This window comes from Pogona vitticeps, chromosome 6 (assembly GCF_051106095.1).
Source record: "Pogona vitticeps strain Pit_001003342236 chromosome 6, PviZW2.1, whole genome shotgun sequence".
Taxonomy (NCBI): Eukaryota; Metazoa; Chordata; class Lepidosauria; order Squamata; family Agamidae; genus Pogona; species Pogona vitticeps.
The window spans coordinates 597,319-613,459 of record NC_135788.1 but is presented as its reverse complement, the minus strand read 5'-3'; the positions used below and the strand labels follow the sequence as shown (position 1 = coordinate 613,459).

The 16,141-nt window shown below is 61.9% G+C and overlaps 1 protein-coding gene across 6 annotated transcripts; it reads right to left on the bottom strand.

Moving 5' to 3' along the window:
- Positions 1-1,068: 1,068 nt before the first annotated feature.
- Positions 1,069-15,119, bottom strand: LOC110082590 (uncharacterized). 6 transcript variants are annotated; one of them, XM_073002639.2, is made up of 10 exons: positions 14,972-15,119; positions 13,199-13,310; positions 10,437-10,625; positions 9,281-9,444; positions 8,404-8,524; positions 7,714-7,824; positions 6,652-6,768; positions 5,261-5,699; positions 3,189-4,054; positions 1,069-2,538 (listed from the first exon to the last, which is right to left on the bottom strand). In XM_073002639.2, the coding sequence occupies exons 2-10, from the start codon at positions 13,230-13,232 to the stop codon at positions 1,331-1,333; spliced, it is 3,249 nt and encodes a 1,082-aa protein (XP_072858740.2). In that variant the 5' UTR covers positions 13,233-13,310; positions 14,972-15,119; the 3' UTR covers positions 1,069-1,330. The 6 variants fall into 6 exon arrangements, with proteins under 6 accessions (XP_072858740.2, XP_072858742.2, XP_072858743.2 ...); XM_073002641.2 differs by having other exon boundaries at positions 5,261-5,696; XM_073002642.2 differs by lacking the exon at positions 6,652-6,768 and having other exon boundaries at positions 5,261-5,696.
- Positions 15,120-16,141: the final 1,022 nt, after the last annotated feature.

Sequence of the window (16,141 nt, the reverse complement as noted above, 5' to 3'; positions counted from 1 at the left end):
CATCAGTCCAAAAACTGAACTCACCGCTTCAGGACATGATTGGCATAAGTGGGGAGGTCGAAGCCATCAGTTTGGGCTGAAGTACATCTTACCACACAACTCAGCTTCTGTGTGCAGAATGAGGAAGGGGCGTATTGGTGAAGATGCTCAGTCCTCCAGGTGAGGTTATCTGGAAGTTGAGTCATAACAACTGGACTTCTTTCCTGTTAGGTTGAAACGTTTTGCTCCTCATCCAAGTAGCTTCTTCAGTCTGAGGAGCGTTGGTAGGAGATCCCTGGATAGATCCTCCACCTTGGTTTCACTCCTCCCCCCCCCCCCGGGATCTGAAAAAGCTCCTTAGAAGGGCAAAGGACTGGGGTTGAGGGATAATCCCACCTCTGCAGTCCTTCTCCCCCTGTTGTCATGGGTTATTAAGTTGTTAACTGTGTTCTTTCTGATGGGCATGGTCCTGATCTTTCTGGGGATGAAAGGCAGCACAATCAATAGGGGACAGACTGTATCTAAGGCCTCCACCCCTGTTGAGTGGGGGATTTCCTATATCCACATGTGTGGCCTCCCTGACCCCTCGCAAACCACCATTTTCTCCTTTGACTCAGCCAGCTAAAGATCTTGGGTCAGTCCTCTAATAGATGAGCAGGAAGGGGTACACCCTCTCTGACCAACTTATCCCCCAAAGCTCCTGCATTCATGGAAGAGTCACTGGGAAAAGATGGTGCTGTTTGTTGCCTGTGGCACAGAAAACCCACAACAGTTGCCTAAGGGTGCCGGTGTGGATTGTGCAGCCTTTCTTAAACTTTTCAGAGCACATTACCATAGTCTCTTGAGACTGAAGGATGCCTACATTTTAAACTGCAGAGGTTTTGTCATTCATTCTTGACCATCTGAACTGATCCAAAACCGCCGGTGCCCAGCTCATCTGTTTTCCTCCCACTGCTCCATCTCCATGGCCAGTTATTCGACATGAACCCAAGTTTTGTAGAACAGACTGCTTAAGTCCCTTGTCCCTGACAGAGAGGCTCTTGTTCACAAGAAACAACCCAAAAAGTCCCAACACAGCAGTCCATTGACTTCTTTCAAGAAGGAAAGATTTACTGAGGTTCTGGATGAAACTATGCAGATTTTATAAAAGGTTTATAAAAGATCAGACAGTGCAACCAGTAAAAAATGTCCTTCACCGAGGGATGGATGTTGCCATCCTTCCACGTGAAGTAACGCCACAGAAGGGGATTGTAACCTGAGTTAGCTCGGTCTTGGTGACATCCAGGATGGGCAACGGGGTGCTATCACACATGAACACACACAAAGTGCCTCCTCCCGCCCTCCCTCCCTCTCACGGGTCTTCTTCCTGCCATCTCTTCTCAAAGAAAGCGCAGAAGGCCTCGCGGATGCAGTGTGCTTCGCCCGTCTCCTCCGTCTCCGGCAAGCTGCCTGCCTGGCTCTCAGAGGCTGCTGACGGCAGGTCAGCGCAGTCCATGCCCTCCTGCCAGCCCTCCTGCATGGCCTCATTTCTGCTCTCACAAATGTTGTGCAGGATGCAGCAGGCCACAATGACCAGAGGGACGTTCTTCTCGGCCACATCGAGGCGCTTGAGAAGGCAACGCCAACGCCCTTTCAGCCTCTCAAAGGCATAGGTCACAGCCATGCGGCACTTGCTCAGGAGCGCATTGAAGCGTTCGCGGGCCCTGCTGGAGGCCTCCGGGTAGGGTTTCATGAGCCACGGCCTCAGGGGACATGCGGGGCCACCCAGTAGGACAGGGCTCACGGGGACCCCTTCAATCTCCGTGGTGGTCTGTGGACCAAATGCACCTTTCTCCATTCGCTCAAAAAGCGGGGAGCCCCACGGCAACCCAGAATCCTGGGTCCCCCCCGACCACCCTGCGTACACATCCATGAAACGCCCAGCGCTGTCCACCAGGGCCTGCAAAACCATGGAGACCAAGCCCTTCCCGTTGATGTAGGCGGACGTGCCGTGCGGAGAACACAGAATGGGAATGTGGGTTTCGTCCACCGCCCCGATGCAGTTTGGGAAGCCGATCCTCTCAAAGCCCTCCATCACCGCCTGAGCCTCCCCAAGCTGGACGACGTGTTTCAGCAGCACGTCGTGGATGGCTTCGCACACCTCCATGACGATGACCGAGACGGTCGAGACGCCCACGCCAAACTGGTTGGCGACCGACCGGTAGCTGTCCGAGGTGGCCAGCTTCCAGAGCGTGAGGGCCACTCGTTTGTCCACTGGGATGGCGGCGCGCATGTTGGTGTCCTCGCGCTGCAGCACCGGGCGCAGCTTCTCCACCAGATCGAGCACGGCCGCTCGTGACATGCGGAAATAGCGGATCCACTCCCCGTTGTCGGGCTGGCCGGCCAGCAGGTTGTCCCACCAGTCCGTTTTCTGGGTCTTGCTCCACACGGTCCGGTCGTTGGGGCGGTAACTGGCCCCCAGCAGCACCCGGGCCATGGCGGCTCGTTGCCTCCTGCGACGCAGCCGGAGGTCGCGCATCCGCTTGGCGGAGGAACTCGGGGCCTTTCCTGGGTGCCAGGCTGGTGGGTAAAAAAGATGGGGCTTTTTTATGCGGGTGTACTCTTGATGTTTACACACGCTGGTGTTTGTAAACCACTCCAAAACTTCTACAGGAGGCAAGTATAGCAACTTTTTAAAATGCCACCTCTAGGGCTACTCCCATCACCACTACAAACCTTGCTTCGTGGATCATTATCATCATCTTAGAACTGCAGAGCTGGAAGGGTCCCTACGGATCGTGGGGGGGGGCAGCCCCTGTCAAGGAGGCCCAGTTGGGGGGGGGAATCGAACTCCCAACCTCTGGCTTCCGCCAATAGAGACCTAAACATCCACGCTGTCCAGTGATTCACAAACCAGTTTAGCACAGAGGGGCAGTTTCCACAATGGGAAGGGAAATGGCCCAAGAGTTCTGCTCCAAGGCCTGCAGGACTTCTCCAGAGATATGGCAGAGAGGAACTTTTTCCAAAGTGCCAGAAATGTGCTAAGTTCTGTGAGACTGGGGGCGGGGAGGGGGAGAGAGTTGGAGGCCTCCTCCAAAAGAACTGGTCCAAAAACTGAGGGACAGAGGCTGATATATATGGGCTGGAAAGGGTGTCTGGAAAGAAGGCTCTGCACCCGGGACTAAGCACAGTTTACACCCCCAGGATCCGGAAGCAGAGGCCATACTTACTTGGCACGCCTGCCTGGGCTGCCGTATTCGCAGGCCGTCCCGTGGGCATGGTGGCAATTTGTGCCCAAAGGTTGCTGACAGCAGTGGACAACCCGTTGATGGGAGGGAGCAGCATCTGCGGAGGCCGACTGTGACCAGGGACCCAGCCAGATTCTACCCCCAGCGACGTGTCTTTCTCTTGCAGCTGAAGCGGGAAGTCTGTGGGTCCCGTGGCGTGGGAAGAAGGACGTTCATTCTGCCCACGCAGCGGGTAGCTGGGTATCTCCATCACATGGGCCAAGGGGTCCGGGTCGGGCAACTGCAGCGGGTAGTCGGAAAGATCGACATCCTGGCTGTAACCGTGTTTGTTGCGCCTCTGAAGCGGGTAGTCAGCAAGTCCCAACACGCGGGCGTAAGAGTCCTGGCCTGGGAGGGGCAGCTGGCGGGACCCGAGGGTTTCGGGGGGCAGCATGAAAGCCAAGGACGGTTCCTCCGCCCCGCGGCCCCGGCCCTTCCGGCCTTTCTGCTTGGCCCTGTTCACGCACACCTTGGGGATGACCAGCCCCCGGCTCATCATCAGGAAGCGGTCCAAGAGAGCGAAGAAGGGCATGGTCTGGCGGGCGCGGTTGGAGTGGAGGTTGCCGTCTTTGATCTCTTTGAAGCCGCGTCTCAGGTCTTTGGCTCGCTGCCGGCACTGCTCCAGGTTACGGTGGAAGCCCATCTTCCTCATTTTGTCTGATAGGCGCTTGTACTGCACCTCGTTCCGATAGTTGTCGTAAAGCGCCGTCTGGACGCAGTCGTCCCCCCAAAGCTCCACAAACGCTTTGGTCTCCGAGATGGTCCAGTGAGCGGCACGCTGCCGGACCTGCTCCATGGCCCTCTGGTGACTGCGGAAAGAAAGGAAAGGTAGGGTGGGTGGGGAGGCCGAGGAGGGAAGCAGGAGGAGCCGGGCTGAGCCAAGGGATGTTCTTGGAGGGCTCCAAGCCCCTTGGGGAGGGGGGGAGCTAGGAAGCAACACCTGTCGACCCCAGAAATGTCCTATGGAGGAGAGAGTTTGATTTGTGCCGAGAATCTGGAGTGTCTTAGCCTTTGCAGGGTGAGGGGTGGAGAGGTCTCAGGAGACACTGTGGGGTGGTGGCTGCTGCCTGCAGGGGGTGGCTCACTTCTGGGCTTCACCCTTCTCCATAGAAGAACAGGGAACTGTCAGAAGGCTGTCTCCTAACACAACTTCCCAGAGTGGAGGGGTTGTGGTTTGGTGGCAGCGGCGGCAGAGCTGATTTAAAATTCTTTCCCTGCTGCTCAGTTCCTCTCCCACCCAAAGAGTGAGAGCAGGCAGGGCCCCACCTCTCAGGACGGCTTCCAAGCTTCTGAACAGAGAGCCCTGTAGTCTGTGCTCCCTGGAAGGCTCGGCCCACCTTCAGCGCGCCGGGGCTGCCCTGCAGGGAAGGGGTCAGCTCTCTGGCAACCCCCTTCCCACTCCATGCACTGACAGATCCTTTTGAGGAGCTCAGAAGCACGTCAGGGAGACAGCTTCCCCTCCTCTGTCTGTCCCAAGATTTTGGGATGTGGTGGGCGTCTGCGTTCCAGCAAAGACGTTCCATCACACTCTCATAGCTCCTTGATTTTGGGGATCGGGGTATCCATCTACTCTACAACAGATCCTGGTACTCCAGGAGGAACAAATAAGGGCTGTATCAGCTAATGATTTTACATTCAGGAACAGAACAAAGGAGGGTCATCTGTGGTTCTTCATTTAGTTTATACCGCCCGCTGCAAGAAATGCACTGACATCTCTCACGAGCTGCCTGTGCCTCTGTAGCCCCCTCGGTGTGGCCTGCACATCCCCCCCTAAGAAACAAACTTTTTTGGGACCCACAGGAATGGACAGCTCTCTCAACACTGGTTATAAAAGTGGGGCGCAAACACACACCCCTCTCCACCCCCGTGGCCAGAGATTTTAAAAATCACGCCAGATAGGGACAGCCGAGCTTTTCGGTGTGTGGGGTATGACAGCTGTGAAAGAGAGACTCCGTTCTGTGATGGGAGAAGCCTCCCCCCCCCCCGCATCCCAAGCACCTAGCCCCCTTCCTCACCTGTAGTACAGGGTGTCTGGCTGCCCAAAGGCCATGCCCCCGTGCAGCGAGCTGGGCTTTTGGTCCACGAGGAGGGCAATCCGGCAACTGCAGTGGAAGCACTTGAAGAGCTGGCCCAGGGCCAGCTGCGCCTGGATCCGGCTGGCCTCCTGCTCCTCGTAGAGGAAGCTGCTTTTGCAGTCCACGCAGGTGAAGACTCGCTCCCGGTGGCAGGTGTGCTGGTGCAGAGCCAGGCTGCTGGGGCTGCCGAAGACTCTCCCGCACAGAGGGCAGGGCAGGGCCTGCGGGTGGAGGCGGGTGCCGAGGACGTGAGCCATCCGGGCATCCCGCCCAGGGAGACTCTGGCCGCATTCCTTGCAGTCATGTGCGGGCACGCCCCCTGGCTCCCTCTTGGCAGCCCCCGGCTTCTCTTCACCCTTGATGCACGCCAGGGCATCTGCTTGAGCAAGCACAGGGCCAGAGGGTCAGGGAAAGCGGCTAGTGGGGCTAGCAAAAGGGAAGCCCCCGCTTTCCTCACCCAAAATTGACTGCAAGCCTCCCTGGACATGGGTTCTCCCTCTTCCAGGACCCGAACTGAGGATGAAGGTCAGGCAACAGACAAGTCCCCTCCGCAGCCTGGATTTCCTAGGGGACACTGACTGTTGGGCTCTGCAGACCTTTGAGAATCTAGCTTGCCTCTTGCCTGGCTGCCCCCCCGGGTGCAGTTCCCCCCCTTTCACTTAAGTGCTAAACCTAAGCCCCAAACAGCCACACGAAGCCACCTGAGCAATGGCTCCAAATGATTCCTGCAAGGGAGCCCCACTGTTTGCTCCCCGAGGGGGTCGATCCACTGCCGTGGCCCTGACTGGCAGCCGAATCGCATCCCAAACAGCCTTCCCTCCCTCCCTCTCCAGATACTGACAGGCAATTCACAGAAAGCAGAGAAGTGGAAGGAGAGCTTCAAGGTTAGGGTGTGCCCAGAGAAGGCAGGCCTCTCCTGAGAGGAGTCCACCCTCTGGGAGGCAGCCGACCCCTCCTCTCCCCTCAGACACCTTTTCTTCTGCTGGGCTCCTGGGGAGCCTTCGTCCGCCTCCCTCAAAGCCATCTCTGCATGGAGGGGCCCCAGTATCAAGGCCAGAAAGCCTCCCCCCGCCCGGCAGCCCCTCTGCCTAAGGCAAGGGGGCTGCTGTGCCCACCAGCGCCAGGTTCTGGTTTCAAGAGGCGCTGGGGGTCCTCCCCCTGCCTCCCAAAGACCCTTCCACAGGCCTAACCTAAGTGGCATGCGGAAAGGGGAGGGCGGGGGGTGTACAGGCAGCTCCAAAGCCAAGACCGGTCCAGGCTGGCTCTGGCACCATCCCCACCCCCACCTCCTCCTCTGCAAGGCTTGCTCACAAAGCCCCGACCACGATTACCAGGGCTGGGGACACCCAGGAGGCCTCCCGCCGCCGCATCGTCCGCTTGGGTCCTGCTGAGGGAATCCTCTGCTCCCAGGCCGCTTCTCCCTCTGGGTCGCGCAGGGTCCCCCCAAGCTGCACCAGAAAGACCAAAAGGGAGAGAGAGGGACCAGGAATGTCAGCGAAAGGAAAACGGCGGAGAGAACGACCACTCAGGGTGCTCAGATGGAGCCATTTCTCAGGACATGGGCTGGAAGGTAGCCAGCAGGATCCCAGGAAGCTCTCCCCGCTTCAAGGCATTTTTTGGGGGGGGGGTTGGCTTTGGCACAGGAGGACCAGAGGGAAAGCCTGTGTCCCTGCTTCTTCCCAGGATAAATCGGGAGTAAATGTCTCCCGGCACAATTGCTCAGGCTAGAATTTCGCTATAATTTTGGCAAGGCAGGAGCCGCCTCTGCCACGTGGCACTCTCTTGGCTGTGCCAGCTTCTGCGTTTCCTGACCGGGTTCAGGGATAACCATCCTGTTGGCTTTCGACGTCTGGGCCAAGCGGTTTGGCTGTTTCCCACCTTTCCTGGGAACAGAGCAGCCCCAAGCGGGTTGGGATTTGAGGACTGAGGAAGGGAGGCAGCCCACACGCCCGCACACCAGACTGGGCAATGCCAGCGCGGCCCTCTTTCAGAGGCAAGCGTGAGGCTGGTCCTCCTAGCAGCTTCCCACTGAGACCCAACGCGTGGCTCCCAAAGGGTTAAACGCTCACCAAAAAATGGAGGTGCGGAAAGCAGCACGGAGGGCACCCGGGCACTGCCCAGCAGCCCCTTTCCCGCGTCCACCTCGCCTGGGTTAAGACGTCTCCAGACTCAAGCCGACCTCTTTGGGGTCTGTGCCCTGAGAATGCTCAAGGAGACCGGGGGGGGGGAAATCAGGAACCCCTCTGCCAGACCCCGAACAGCCAACCAGCCCTGCGTTCTTGACCCTGCACGGACGTTCCGGTTTTGGGGCGCTGCCCAGAATAGGGAATCACCCCAGGAAAGCCGGTGATGGGTGAGCCGACCTCCATGGGCCCAGCCGCTGCGTCACTCACCAGGGCAAGGGGGCGGGTCTTCCTGCTTTTCATCCGGAGGTGTCTCAGACGGGGGGGCCTCCCCTCGTTCCATCCGGCGCAGAACCTCCGAGGCGGGACCGCAGGCAGGCGCTGCGTGCGAGGGGGAAAAGAAGCAGGGCCATCAACGCCTGTGTGGTGGCAGAGGGGCAGCAGGGTGGCTGACCCTTCTCTCCCCACACTTCCCCCAGCTCTGTGCCCTGGCCACGAGGGGGCAAAGCCAGAGGCAGGAAGCATGTGATCAGTGCCGTGAGGCTGATGGTCTGCTTGGAAAAGAGCCAGGATTCGGGCATCTGAGAAGGGGAGAAGGAGGGTCCTCAACCGCAGCGCCAAGGGTGGAAACGGCAGATTCCAGCCTCTCTTGGCCACCCATCAGCTCCCACCCAAATCAGGGGGATCTTGGCACTCCGTGGGCAACTGCCCTCTTGCCTCCCCCAACAGTCCAACCCGAGGGCTCTGGGCACAGCGGGCACACAAGGGGCCATCCTGCTGCCGTCTCCAGGACGTCCTTGCCCTCCGGCCTGGGACGGAGTCTCTCCTGTGGTCTCTCACGGCCCCCGGATGGAGGCGGAGGAGCACCAGAAGATGCCGGCAGCTGTTAAGCAGAGGGTGGGGAAGCTTCTACCGACCCGGGATGGGGGGGTGCGTGGGCGAGTCTGAGGCTCCCCTCACCCAGCGAGGCCGTGAGGTCGTGGTTTCCCTTCATCACCTCCCAGTATAAGTCCTTCTGCCAGGCCGTCAGCTCTGCCCACTCCTCCGACGAGAAATAGACGGCCACGTCTTCAAAGGTCACCTGAAAAGGACAGGCCGGAGCCCGCTCAGAACCTGGCACAGCCACGAGGGGGGGGCGGGGGCAGAAGGGACAGACTGGCATCCGTTGGCTGGCCCCGCTCCCCCCCTTCAGAGGACGCTGCCAAGTCAGAGGGCACTTGGCCCCATGTAATCTGAGCGGGGCAGGAAGTTAGGAACCCCAGCAAGGCCCCCAGATTGACGCGACCCCCAGCAGGGAGCGGCCGTGGGTTTAGGGGAGACACGGGGGGAGGCTGGGACCCGAAACGGATCTCCAGCAGCAGGAGAAGCAGCGAACCCACGTGAGCCCCAAAGTCCTTAGAGGCCCATTTTGGTCAATCAGTCAACGGGGCAGCCCCTTCTGTCCCGGGAACTCCCACAAAGGAAGGAGGTACGGAGAGAGGTGTGCGAGGGGACAGCCGCCTCTGGCCAGCACACAGCCTCCTGCCCCCCCCCCCAAAAAAACTGTTTAATGCCCGCTGAGCTTGTTGGCCTGGCTCGAGCTGGAGGGAGGAGACGGGTGGGGCCTGGAGACTGGCCGCCGAGAGCAGTGCCTGAATCGGGCAGGTGCGTGCGAACCCCGCCAAGCGCTCCGGAGCACTCGTGAACCCTTGGTGGGCAGGGCGTACATCTCAATAAACACAAAAGTGAAATTGCACCCCAATCCCTGAGCAGCTGGGGCGACCTCTGGGTTAGGCTGCTTGAAAGGCAGGGGGCAAGGGCTTCCCCCCGCCTCCCTCCCTCCCTCCAGCCTTCTCACCTGAGCTGCCCAGGTGTGTCTCCCAGTGGCCTGCTCCTGCTCCAGGTGCTCCAGGACTCGGAGGCGCCAACACTGCCAGGTGCACAGGCCTTGCCAGGCCCCCGAGGGCGCCGAAGGGCCCTGGGAAGGGGGAGCGGCCATCCAGCCGGTGGCACCTGGACCCCCTGGAGAAGAAGGGCCGAGTGAGGATGGGCGGGGGGTTCCTTCGGCAACCTCCCCATCAGGTGCCAGCACAGGGAAACCCTCGGGCAGAGGACGGGGGGGGGGGGGGACAGGATCTGAAGGGCCAAGCTCCTTAAGGGGGAGAGCAGGACGACGGTGAAACCCACGGCCTCAGGGAGAGGTGGTGAGCGCCGTCTTCAAAGGGGAAACTGCACCAACCTCTGTCGGCTTTGCTGGGATTTGGGTTCCTGCCTGGAGCCGGAAGAGGTTGGACTGGATGGCCTCAGAGGCCCCCCTTCCCACTCTATTTTTCTAGTATTCTACGTCGGCCCGCCCGCCTGCCCGCTACACCGCCTTCGTGGGGAGCCTCCCGCGTCTCCCCCCCCCCCCCCGTATGAGGCCTCCCTGCCTTCTGGGCTGCAACTCTGGCAGAGGAGGCTGGAAGCAGCCAGGCTGCAGGGGAGTCCCAAGACGTTATGGGATAGGTAGTCCTGCTCCCCTCCCCAAAGTCTCTACAGAGAGCCCCTATCCGAGAACTACCTATCCCTTGATTCACTGGGACTCCCACTGCAACCCAGCCACTCCCGGCCTCTGCCAGGACATGTTTCTTCCAAGCCAAATAATGGATAGGAAGTGCCCCCCCGCCCCCCGTATGGAAGGCCACTTCCTCTGTAAAATGCCAATTTGGGCTGTACTTCCCAGAATTCTCCCTGTGGGGATCCTTGGGGAATTCTGGGAGCTGCAATCCAGAAGCATGCGGGGGGGGGCAGTTCTGAAGGTCACCCCCTGCCGGGACCTGCCAGCCCGTTCCCTCTCCTTCCACCAAACACACCCCAAGCCTCCTGGGGAACTCCCCTTAGAAACAGAGCTGGCCCCAAGATCCCGGCTTGCAAAACCTCAGGCGTCTTCCCTCGCAGCAGCCCCCCCCAAACCTCCCAGCCACCCCCCCTCCCCGGGGATCCAGGCTGCGGGCAGGGCTCCTTGCTCATCTCACCTGGAAGAGGACGCTCGGGGATGGCGGCCTCCTTCCACCCAGCAGGCTCCCAGGTGAGCCCCTGGTCCTCTGTTGGGTGGCTGGGACCCTCTTCCTCCTCCTCTTCCTCTTCCTCCTCTTCCTCTTCTTCCTCCTCCTCTTCTTCCTCCTCCATGTCACAGGGCGGCCCTACTTTGCTGGAAGCCAAGCCTGGAAGACGACAAAGGGGAAGCAAGGCTCCTAACGGTAGGATGGCAACCCCAAGGGGACGCCAAGGGCTGAGCACAGAACCACCGCTCCCCCCTGCCCCCCACCCCACCCCGGCGGCCTCCCTGAGGGGCAGAAGAGGCTCCCGGCCCCTCCGGGCGCAGAGCAGCTTCCGGGGGCTCCTTTCTGTCGTGCCGTCTGCGCAAGATGGCAACGCTCAGGGCTTGCTTATCTGACACCATTCCCCGGTTCCTTCCTCGGCGTCTTCGGCATCAGAGGAAAGAGGCCGGCCAGGCGCCAACGTCCTTGGGAGGGGGCTCTGGGGTCAGCTACGGCCCTTTTCTGCTGAGGAGGTGGAAAGGGGCCTTCCCCAAGCAACTCTGTCCCGTGAAGGTAGACCTTCCCTCACGCTAGCTTCGGGGCTTATGCTCTGAAGCTAGCGGTGGGAAATAAAAAGAAATAAAGTGAAAGCACACTGAAGACCTCTTGAAATGGAAAAGGGGATTCATCTATTTTTCTAAGCCCGCGCCCCCCCCGGCCATTTGCAGAAGCCTTTCTCATGTGAGACTGCACGGAACCAGGTTTTTCTGCAAACTGCCATGTTTGGACCCCCCCCAGAAGAGAGCCAGGGTGGCAGGGAAGGGGGCCCTCCGGAGGGGGGGGGCTCCTGCCGCACACCAGGTTCTCTCCTCCCAACAGCGCTCCCTCCCTCAGGACGGACCCCTGCAGGGAATTGGACCTGGGGGTCCCGATCCCTGTGCTGCAGGTGGCTCCCCGGGGGCAACCTCACCCTGCCTGGGATGCCGGGAGCCTCAGCCTTCCACCCGCCACGCCTCCCTCCGCGCTGATGAGGAATAATCACGGCTGCTCCCTTTGGTCCAGCCAGACCTGACGAATCCCTGCTCTGTCCCACGCCAAGGAAGATGCTCTCTAGGGAATCACTTGTCCACCTGGGGAGGGAGGCGGTTCCAGAAGGGGAACCTCCTCTCCCCCAAAGCCCCAAGCTCAACAAGCCTGAAGGCCAGGGGATGCTAGTCATCTCCTCCTGCCCCCCCCCAGCCAAACAAAGAGCAGCCGACACGCCACTCACGACGTCTCTTGCTTCCTCTAGAGAAGACCCCCTGGAAACTCTCAGGGGCGGCTGTTTCCCACATGCAGGCCAACCGAGGCGGGACTGGCAGGAGCCCCAAGCAGCAGGCCGGCTCGCAGGCACTCGCCAGAAGGGGGGGTGTCCTGGCCCCGGGGGGGGGGTTTCCCTTGGCACTCTCGAGGAGGAGGACCGCCATTGCTGGGCCTCCCGGATCAATCCTGCTGGAAGGGGGGGAACTCCCTCCCCCAGGCCCCCCCCCAACCAGCTGGCCAGGCCCAGGAGGGGGATGTGCACCTGCGCTCTCTCTTCTCCTCCTCCTGCTGTGACACAGCCTCCAGCCCTCCCATCACTCCCCCCCCCCAACTGAGGAGTGAGTCTGGCTCAAATACAGAGCCTCCCCCCCCCGGCATCACTCCCCTCTCCCTCCCTCCCCCCCCCAGCTGAGGCCAGCAGATCTGAATCCATGACCCCCCCCCCGGGTGGTGACCCGTCCCTCCTTTGGGGTGGGGTGGGGCAACTGCCCTCTTTGACACATTGGGGACCCATGTATCCAGAGGCTGCAAAGACCATTTGCAGTTTTAAATCGGCTGCTTTTAAAAAGGACCCTAATTGAGCCCAAAGGTTCAAACCTGGCCACTAGCCCTTTCCCAAGGAAGCCGGCCCACCTGCCAAATCGCACACCAAGCCAAAGAAAGCGGCCCCAGGCACCTCCCATGTTGCGAAACTCCTGAAAAACAGCACTTTTACCCTTTGGGGTCTGAGATTTAGAAAGTCATGTGCTGTGTTTCTGCCAAGCGATGCCAAATTGCTGAAGAAGTCTCCAGGCGGCCGAGTTCTGGGCAGGGGTTGAGAGCGGCCGAGCGACGAGAGCAGGAAAGGGGCAGCCATTAACGCTGGCAAAGTTACGCTGCGTGCGCTCGGTTGTGTTCTGATGCCAGAAGGTCCGACTCCTCCTTACTAAAAGGAGCAAGATCATCGCACTGCATGCGTGTGTGCGTGTTTGCCCGGGTGTGTGTAGGGGGTGCCCTTCTCTCCTGGCCTGCTGTTGCTTCAGTGCCAAACCATCTCCTCGGCATCAGAATTGCCCCACCCCTGAACTTTTTCTGAGCCCCCCCAGTTCCCAATAAATCAAAGGGCCCCAAAAGAGGTCGTGTGAGTCCTTGGCTGGAAATAAGGGCAAAGGGCCTGTCCCAGGCCTGCAACCAACTTGTGGAACTCAGAGACTACATTTCCCAGCATTCTCTGCTGTGCCCGGTGCCCCCTCCCTGGGAAGGAGGGCTGTCCTCCTAAGAGCGCAGGGCAGAGGCTGGGCATCCTGCGGAAAAGAGGCTACCCTGGCACGGCGGCACCACTGGCCGTGCCCACCCCCTCCCCTGGCTCCTTTCCCCTCCCCCCTCCCAGGGCCCGTTCCAGCCGTCCTGGCCCAGATCTCCAGCCCCCCCCGCCCGCGATGCCCCTTGGGCAAGAGCCAAAGAGCGGCCCTCACCCCGGGTGGCGCTGGGTTTGCAGTCCTCCGGCATCACGCTCCTCTTCCGCACTCGCTTCCCTTCTGCTGCCCCTCTTCTGACGGGGAACCGATCTCAGCACCCACCACCGCCCTGCAAGGTCCATCAAGGCAGCAGTCAGCGGGTCCCATTTCGTGAGAGAGCCTCCCCCCCGACGGACGGACTGGCCAGAATCCTCAGAGCCCCTGAAGCCGCTGAGGGGGGGGGGGTCTGGGTACCCCCCCGCCACCGCCAGCCCCTCCCCTCCCTTCCCTTCCCCCCACCTACACACCCACGGCACGCGCATGTAACGTGCCAGGAAGCCGCGCCTGAGTGATGGCGACCCCCAGAAAGGCCCTCCAGGCTCCCGCGCCCCACTGAGTCCCCCCCCACGGCTTCTACCCCACCTTAGTCTTTGTGGGTGAAGCCCACCTCCCCTTAAAGCCTGGTCCTGCTTCCCGTGTTCTGGAAGCCCCCCCACTGCCCCCCCAAGCTGCCTCCAGAGCCCTCCCTTTCAGGCCAGAGGGCTCGGTTTTGAAGGCTTCTCCAGCTCAGACCCCCCCCCCCCATGGATCGACGGGCCCCCCGCCCGGCGCAAGCGATCGGCCCATCGCGGGGCGCGAAGGAACCGCTCCGGCCAGGGCCTCCAAGGTCACCCCCAACCTCCCCCACTGGACAACTGCCCTAAGGAAGGAGGGGGGAGCGCTTGCGGGCAAGTGTGTAAGCGGGGGGGGGGAGGAGAACCTGTAATAGGGCCCCAGATCTCTCTCCTTCCCCCCCCCCGCCCTTCAGGGGACTAACCCCAAAGGAGGGCAGGGCTGCAGCCCCTGCTGTCAGTGGTCGCCCCCCCTCCCCGCTTTCTTCTGGGGAAGAGGCCTGGGGTGGGGGTGGGGGTGGGCCACTCCTCCGCCCCCCCCCCGCGCCCCCCTTCTATGGCACAAGGAGTGTCTTCCCCTTCCCGGGGCGCCTTCTTCACACACCCCCTTCCTCTTTCTCCTCCCGGCCCTGCTAAGATATCAAGGGGGGGGGGGAGGGAAGAAACTGTCTTCCGCGCCCCCCCCCCCAACCCCGAAGCGCTGGGCCCGCAGCAGGAAAGGGGTCAACCCTCCGGGCGGAGGGGAGGGGAGGGGGCGGCCCCGGCCCAGCTGCACCGAGGGGCCAGGCGGAGAGACGTGCCCCCCCCCGCCGCCGTGTGTGCGTGGGGGGTGAAGGCGGGGCCCAGCCCCACCCCCCATCGCCCCGCGGGAGGCTGTGCGGGGCAGAGCCCTTCTCTGGGCGGCGCGGTTCGGCGGGGGGGGGAAATGAGTGGCGGGAGCCGCCCCCGTTTCCCCGCCCCCTTGGGCTGTCACCGGAGGGTCCCCGCCGGCGGCCTGCTTGTCTGCCCCCCCACCCCCACCCCGGGGTCGCCCCCCCCTCCCTCCCCAGGATCGGGCGCCCCTTCCTTTGTTCCCTCTGCAGCCGCCCGGCGCCCTTCGCGCAATGAACTGCGGAGAGGGGGGGGGCGCCGTGGGGGCCAAAAGCGCCTCCTTCTCCCGCCCCCCCCCCGGTTTGGAGGAAGGGCCGGGCCGACCGAGGGCCAAGCGCTGCCCGCCCATATGCGGTAGGTAGGGGTGTGTGTATGTGTGTGTGTGGGGGGGGGGGATAAGGAGCCTGGGAGGGGGGGTCCCCTGCCTCGCCCCACCCCGGACGCTCCCCCAGCACGGGGGGTGGAGGGGGAGGGGGCCCTCCCTTGCTCCAAGTGCTCGGAGGGGGGGAGAAGAGAGAGGGGGACCCACCTTCTGCGGTGGGGGGGGCCCTCCGTTCCCGCCCCGCCCTGCTTCCTCCTCCGGCTGCGGCGTCGGCGGCCCTTCGCTCCCGGGACAGGCCGGGCGGCGGGGGGGTCACGCCCCGCCCCTCCTCCCCCCCGACCGCGGAGCACGCCGGGAAGCGTAGTCCTCCTCCCAGCAGATGGGGGGGTCCGAGGGTTCGGCGAGCCTTCCGGGCCGGGAAGGGCGCGGTTCTTCGTGTCCCATCGCCCGCAAGGTGTCCCCCCCCCCCGGTCTCCACCGGCCTGGAGGGAGTCGGGGCTTGTGCAGACGCCCCCGCCGCGCCTGGGGGCTGTGTGTGTGTGCGTGTCCCGGGGCGCCTTCTCCGGCAAGGGGCTGCTCGGGGGGGGGGGGGCAGGATGATCCTGGGGGCAGGGGCCGCTCCGGGCTCAGCCCTCACCCCACGCTCCCGCCCCTTCGACGGCAGCCGAGTGGAGAGGGGGCCACGGGCTCCTCCTGGGGAGAGCCGGGCTCCCGGGCTGGGGTGGGACCAGCGGGGGCTTAGCTACAAGACGGCGGGCGTTTTGCCGGTGGGGGGGGGAAGGCGTCCTCCGCCCCCCCTCTGCCTGCCACCCTTTGCACCCGTGCCTGGTTTTTATGTTCTTGGGCTGCTAATGCCTGGCAAGCAGATCCCATCATTTCTGAATGCCCCCCCCCCCCCCCCCCCGGTGACTTGCAGCTAAGAAACAAGGGGAAGCCACCCAGGATTGCCGCACCCCCCCACCCCACCCCGCAACCCTTTAGGTTCTTCCCAGGCCTTAGTTATATCAGGGCAACACACTCTGCCTGGGGCTGCTTTTGGACACGGTTCAGAAACTTCCATGAGTCCCAATTGCAGCAGCCAGACGGCTAACCTGGGGCTGGTTAGAGGGATAACACACAACCTGCCCTTAGATCCGTTCCTGTTGGCGGCTTCCCATCCGTTCCCAGGTTGAATTCTGGGAATTTGCTGGCTTTAACCTATAAAGCCCTAAATGGCTTTGGGTCCAAACTATCCCAACGACCATGCCTCTCCCTATGGGCCTGCCCAGGTATTAAGATTGTCATCAGGAGAGGCCTTTCTCTCAGTCCCGCCACCTTCACAGGAGTCTTCTCTGTGGCTGCTCCCAGAGACTCTGGAACTCCCTCCCACTGGAGGCC

What these genes read in the sequence shown, in the direction of transcription:
- LOC110082590 (XM_073002639.2), bottom strand. Translation starts at nt 13,232, where the DNA reads ATGCCGGAGGACTGCAAACCCAGCGCCACCCGGG. An exon ending in GACACACCTGGGCAGCTCAG is followed by an intron (nt 8,525 to 9,280) that starts GTGAGAAGGCTG and finishes TGTCCTTTTCAG; the next exon opens with GTGACCTTTGAAGACGTGGC. An exon ending in AGCCCAGGCAGGCGTGCCAA is followed by an intron (nt 2,539 to 3,188) that starts GTAAGTATGGCC and finishes TTTACCCACCAG; the next exon opens with CCTGGCACCCAGGAAAGGCC.